This window comes from Apis dorsata, unplaced genomic scaffold, assembly GCF_000469605.1.
Source record: "Apis dorsata unplaced genomic scaffold, Apis dorsata 1.3 scaffold_88, whole genome shotgun sequence".
Lineage (NCBI taxonomy): Eukaryota > Metazoa > Arthropoda > Insecta > Hymenoptera > Apidae > Apis > Apis dorsata.
This window is the reverse complement of record NW_006263386.1, coordinates 1,622,956-1,629,830: the sequence shown is the minus strand read 5'-3', so window position 1 is coordinate 1,629,830 and position 6,875 is coordinate 1,622,956. Positions and strand designations below refer to the sequence as shown.

The window sequence follows — 6,875 nt, the reverse complement described above, 5'->3', positions numbered from 1 at the left end:
GCTAAAATTTAAAAAAAATAACTTTTATTTCATTTGAACTAATTTTTTTCTAAATATAAAAAAATATTTTTTATAAATTATTTATAGATAGTACAAAATTATAAATTGGAAAATAATATGATAATAAAGGGATTAATATAATATAATGATAATAAAGAAAAAAAGATATATTAATAACAAATTCACTTTAAATAAACTTTAAATTCACAATAAATTAAACATCGCATAATCTTAATTTAATTCATTGATTAATTCATTGATAAAATGATTTTATCAATGAAGACATTGATATCTCTATAAAAAAATTTTGTATTAACTTTTTTTTTTTAAGTCAGCATATAATCGTATATTTGTATACATGAACTTTTGCATATTTATATGATGTATATACGTTTATATTCCACGTTCCAACGAACAAGATAAAAGGGGGTTAGTCGAAATCAGCGGATTCACGAATTCTTTCTTATTCCGCCCTAATTCGAGGAAACGACCATCGTAAAACGAATCAGAGGGGTATCATACCTCGGAATTTCTTCTTCCTATTATCCTCTCGACGCTCGTTTTTGCTCCACCCTCTTGTATTTAAGAATGAAAGAAGGAAAACGTTGGAAAACCAAGCAGGAAATCGTATCCTATAGAAAACGGCAATTCTCCTATATACACGATTACTTTTTACTCTTTCGTTTTTTATTGAGTTATCGAAACTATACCCATGAGATAGATTTTATTGTATTATGTTCAAAAATTTTTCTAAAACGCTCCCTTTCCGATATTAGATATTTAAGTTCTGGTAACAATAAATTCCATTGAAATTTCATTGAACTTAAATTAGAACAAACGAAACATAAATATTCGTATATCATTTTTATATTGTATGCATATATTTTAAAAAAAATTTAAAATAAATAGATAAATATAAAATATTAATTTAAAATTAATTTAAAATTTAAAATTATTTATTTTATGTTTTAAATTTTAAACTTTTTCTTTTATTTGTCTTTTAAATTTTAAAAATTTTTTTTAAGATTTTAATTTTTAAAGTTAATCTATTTTGTTTCAAAATTAATATATCTATTATTTTTATTTCAAAAAAAAATATATGAAATGTATTTATATTTTTTTCAAGATTCGAACTTTTTCTTATTAATAAATTATTAATATATGAATTTCTTTATATTATTAAAAAGAAAAATGATCCTTTTTATCCGACGAAATAATATTTAATTATTAGAAATCATGATATTCTGTTTGCTATTTGGATTATTATATTACTAAAATTATTATTATTACTACTAATTATATTAATTATTATAAATTTCTACAATTTTAAAAATATGTAATTGTAATACTTTATAATTTATTTAATTTGCACATAAAAAATAGTCGATGTTTGAAATACATGTAGAGACACAATTTTAAATATTAAAATCAAAATATTAAAATGTAAAATCAAAAAGTTAAAAAGTACATACATGTATGAATATTATATGAATTTCATTTTATACTATACATATCCAATTTTCAAAACACAGTACATAGTGCGCCATCTATCGTCATATAATACGAAGTAGTTAAATATATAATTTATTAAAAAGAATTTTTTAATATTATATATAATTATCATATAATAAAAATTATGAATTTAAATTTTAAATAATTTTTTATAAAATTTTGCATAAATAATAATAATTTCATGATATTATACTATTAATAAAATAATTATTTCTTTTATATTTTTTTTGAATTATATATTATTTTATATTTATAATTTTTAATATTTATAATTTATATTATTTTCAATATATCGTTATTTTTAAATATATTATATTGTAAATTTCAAAATATTGTTATATTATTTTCTATTAAAAAAACAAGATTAATTAAAATATCATTTTACAATTATTATTAAAATTATTTATTATTTATTTCTTATTTTATGAAATAATAATATATATAATAATTATTACATATAACTTTATTATATAGATTTTTATTTTAATTATATTTTTATTTTACTAAATTATTGTAATGTTCACATATCATAAATGCCCTCTATAGGAAGAAAAGTGCAATTCTGATTTTATCTCTTTCAGTAACAAGCAGTTTTACAAGATGGTGAGTATCTTATGTCAAAGTTTTAAATCTTTAATTTTAAATAGAATCTTATACAAAATATATTTTTTTTAAATAAGAAATTATAAAATAATTATTTATATAACCAATTATAAAGATATTTTATAATCTTTTAAACAAAAATTATATAATATCATATCGCTTATTTATTGAATGTTCATTATTAATTTATGATTGTTATATATAAAAATTATATCTTTAGTTAATTGTTTCTCATACTTTATTTTGTGTATCTTCGTAATTTTTAGTAATTTAAAATAAATATGAGAACAATTAACTAATACTATAAATATTGATACATATAGGTTAATTTGTAGTAAACTTAATAGATGTATCATATTTCAGTCTCTTGTAATTCCGGAAAAATTTCAACATATTCTTCGTGTCATGGGCACGAATATTGATGGTAATAGAAAAGTTATGTTTGCTATGACAGCAATTAAAGGTGTTGGTCGTCGTTATGCTAATATAGTTTTAAAGAAAGCTGACATTGATTTAGATAAGCGTGCTGGAGAATGTTCAGAAGAAGAAGTAAGAATTAATTTATATAATTTATATTTTTTTTAATAATTTCATATAAATAAATAAAAAATAAATAAAATTTATTAAATTTTTATAATAATTAAAAATAAATAATATATTTATCTGATATTTTTTTGTTATAAGGTTGAAAAAATTGTTACAATCATGGCTAATCCTAGGCAATATAAGATTCCTGATTGGTTTTTGAATAGGCAAAAAGATATTGTAGATGGTAAATATTCACAGGTATGTACAATTATAGAATTTTTATAAAGTATTGATATGACTTATTAATTTTAAACTTGTAAAAAAAATTAAATAATGTAATTTTGTAAGCACGATTTCACGACTAACCATATGTATTTTGTATATGGATTAATTGGTAGCTCGTGCTAAAGAAACTGCATGATAGCTTGCTATTTAACATTAATAAGTTAAATAGTATGTTGAAATTTAATTAATTATGCAACATATAAATTCCAATAGATTTATAAATTAATTGTTATTATTTTAAAATTATGTAATTCAATTATTACATTATATTTTATAGCTCACTAGTTCTTATTTGGATTCAAAACTTCGTGAAGATTTGGAACGAATGAAGAAAATTCGTGCTCATAGAGGTTTGCGTCATTATTGGGGTTTGCGTGTACGTGGTCAACATACAAAAACTACAGGTCGTCGTGGACGTACTGTGGGTGTATCGAAAAAGAAGTAATTTTATATTTTTTTGATTATCAATAAATTAATAAAATAACATTAATGGTTTTATTTTAATAACATTTATTTTGAATAATATATTTATTATAGACAATATAATACAGTTTTCATATTTATGAAACATAATTCTTTGTTTAAATAACAGCTGAATTATAATTGCAGAAACATTTTCAAAATAATTTTCATAATTTAAAAATATTTATTTAATATGCAATTTTAAAGATATTTTCAGTTCTTTTCTTTGTACAATATATTGCATTATATATTTAGATTGTAAAAAATTAATATATATATACTTAAAAATTAAATTATATATACCTAAAATGTGATTTTCATTAATCACACTTTGGCAGTTACTTCTAAAACTTGTACAAGATAAAATATAATTATAGTGTTCAATTTAAAGAAAATAGAAGCAAAAGTATAAGTACAAGGAATATTCATTAAGAATAATTATTGGCAAGTTTTTCATTTATAAATATTAATCAATTCTAAATATGCTGCGGGTATTTTTCCTCGTTTTGATCCACTTATTCCCATTACATAGTCCTCATCACCAGGTATTTCAATAATTGTAATTACCTAAGATAATTGAATTTCATAAAATATTAAAATAAGTTCATAAAGTTTTAATTTAATAAATCTCAAAATATTAAAAATTTAATTGAATTAAATAAAAATAGCTAAAATTATAAAAAAACTAAAGGTATTTAAGGTATGAATAAATAAAATACACATAATAAAATAAATGATAATTTATTTATTACATGCAAAATTGAATAAATGCATATACATATTTTTTTATATGCATATACATATATAACATTAATTTTTTGAAGAAACAAATATACAAGTAAAATCAGAACATATGTATTAAGCATCAAAAACAAAATTTAACAAAAATAGGAAAACGAATTATACATTTATTATTAAAAACTTATAATTAAATATTACAAATATCATGCAAAATTCTTAAAGACTTAGTGTCAAGTATATAAAAATGTTTGTTTTAAAACAGAGACTTAAACTAATTGAGTATTATATGCAATTCCAATATATATATGTTTTTTACTTTATAACATCGTGTCTTATTTTTGTTACAAAAATTTATTTACATTATTCAATTTAAGCACTCTATCTTTATTTTACATTATAGAAACAAAAATTTAAGCTATATACTATTTAAAATTTTAAACTATATGAGAATGTATCATAAAAAATTCTTATGTAAGTAACAACTATTATCTTTCTATTATATTTATAATAGATCAAAAATACATTTGCATTGCACTGAATTTAAGATATAAAGTGCACAATTATTTATAGATTTCTAATAAATAAATTTATAAATTCTAATAAATTTTTAATATATAAAATTTTAATATTTATTATTAATGAGATTTCATTATTATATATTTGAATTTGAAAGAATAAAATTTATAAAATTGACTTAATTATATCAAAATTTTCAAACGAAAAAAATTACTTTTAATTGAATTAATAAATGAACTCACTTTCAACTAACAATTCATAGCATTTATTTAGCTATGCTGCAAACATGCTTCTTTCTAACTAAATCACGAATTTTGTTACCTCATTTTGTACGACGCTTAATTCTTCAGAATTGCTTGCAGAAAAATCGCATAATACCCTTGCAAGTTGTTCATCATCATTCCCTGATACATTGGATGTTGATAGGGTAGTCGGATGATAAGGACCCCCAGATAAGCTGGGTAGGATAAATTACAATTTGGATGAGTTGAACATGCGTTTTAAAATGAATCAACAATATTTGTGCAAATATATAAAATTGTTTTTGTAATTTTTAACATTTTAATTGTATTTAAATTATATTTTTCTTTTTTTAAATTAAAAAATTGATAAAATATTCTAATTTCGTTTTTCAAAAAACTTAGAAAAAAAAAAAAAAAAATATAAATTCTTATTTTGAATTATTACTACATTTTATATAATCTATATATAGCTAGATATATAAATAAATATTAAAATTATTGTAAAATTATATTAGTACACATATAGAAGCGTAAGCGATTTGGCAAACATTAGGAAAACAATAAATAATAATCTAAAAATAATGTAAAAAATATATTAAAAGATTTGGGAAAAAAATCCTAATCTTTTTTAACAAATAATTTGCTAATATTAAAGAAATTTAGCATCATGCATTACAAACAAACATTAATCAACTATACAAACAACACATAATAGAACATTAAAATATATATTAAATAAGAGTATTAAATAAATAAAAAAAAAATCTAATAAAAATTTTTTCTTAATTTTGTTATTTATTAATAATAATTGTTTATTTCTTTTATTATGTGAAAGTAAATAAACATTTCATAAAGATAATTTATTTACTGATTTCTGATAATTACAAGTTCATAATGCGATAGTAATATAATAGACTAAGAATCATTCAACATATTTTTAAAATTGTATAAGTTAACAATGTATATCTATGTATACATGGGGAGAAATGCCCTATAAGCTTTTATTTATGATTTCAGATCATAAATAAATGAAGTAGTTATTGCCTTTCATTAACGCGATTAATTAGTCTTAAAGCTAAACTTTCGAGATATCGGTATCAAAGGTAGCAGTAACATAGGTAGAACCAGCAAGTGGTGGATGTATAGAGGAATTTTGGGATTGTGAATTTGAAGGTGTTAACTCGATCACATCTTCGCTGTTGACTCGCAGCAAAGGACTTGGTTGACGCGTCCTGGAATCCCAATCATGCAGGCAAAGATAGAAAATAGAAAGAATATATTGAAAGAATAAATAAGTATAATAAGCACAGAACTAGAGCAACAAATACATAATTGTTTTTATTTTAGGATCTACAATTAAGATAACATAATTACTATTAAAAAAAAGAAAAAAGGAAAATAAACATTACATATATCACATTTATAAAAATAAGCAAAGTTTTAGGCAATACAAATTAATATATGATGATCTTTGCGAATGAGTAATGATTCTATAAGCTTATTCTAAATACTTTTACATGTCAAATGTGACATAGCATTCAATAATTATTAAACATTACTCACTCGGATCACCAAAGAGTAGGATAGCTGTATAAGGATAGTTGTACAGTAGTGTGTAGGATAATAAAATAATATTTGAAAAAAAAAAAAACAAACTTTGAAAATAAATTTTCTTTCTTACCCAGCAAGTTCACGTTGTAAATCTTGCATTGTTGCATGACATTGAGCATAATACCGCGCTTGTGCTTCAACAAATTCATGTAAGCAACGCAAATGTCCTGCCTGAGAACTTGAAACTCCTTCCAATAATAACTTTACAATCTCTGCTTGACGATCGAAGTCCGATTGTGCTACTCTCAACTCCCTCTCTGCCTGAGTACATATAATAAATAGTTTTATTTTTTGTTTTTGAATATCAACAATTTTTTATATAATTTAAATATAAAATAGAAATAATTTTTAAAATGAAATTTAAAATAAAAAATA

The 6,875-nt window shown here is 20.6% G+C and overlaps 2 protein-coding genes across 8 annotated transcripts in view; one reads left to right on the top strand and one right to left on the bottom strand.

The window, feature by feature from the left end:
• Positions 1–2,028: 2,028 nt before the first annotated feature.
• LOC102678340 (40S ribosomal protein S18) lies at positions 2,029–3,418 on the top strand. The gene is made up of 4 exons (XM_006611483.2): positions 2,029–2,115; positions 2,479–2,664; positions 2,800–2,901; positions 3,206–3,418. Exons 1-4 carry the CDS (start codon positions 2,113–2,115, stop codon positions 3,371–3,373), a joined length of 459 nt encoding a protein of 152 aa, XP_006611546.1. The 5' UTR covers positions 2,029–2,112; the 3' UTR covers positions 3,374–3,418.
• Positions 3,419–3,438: 20 nt separating this feature from the next.
• The window catches only part of LOC102677916 (endophilin-B1), a 5,698-nt gene continuing 2,261 nt past the window's right edge, over positions 3,439–6,875 (bottom strand). For 2 of the 7 annotated variants that reach the window (XM_006611479.2, XM_006611480.2), the window contains 3 exons: positions 6,571–6,761; positions 4,969–5,104; positions 3,439–3,957 (listed from right to left, as the gene is read on the bottom strand). In XM_006611479.2, coding sequence (XP_006611542.1) covers positions 3,844–3,957; positions 4,969–5,104; positions 6,571–6,761 — 441 coding nt within the window. In that variant the 3' untranslated portion in view covers positions 3,439–3,843. Of the gene's footprint in view, positions 3,958–4,968; positions 5,105–5,730; positions 6,122–6,452; positions 6,477–6,570; positions 6,762–6,875 lie in introns of those variants that run through there. The other 5 variants (XM_031508515.1, XM_031508516.1, XM_006611481.2 and 2 more) reach the window with 3 other exon arrangements.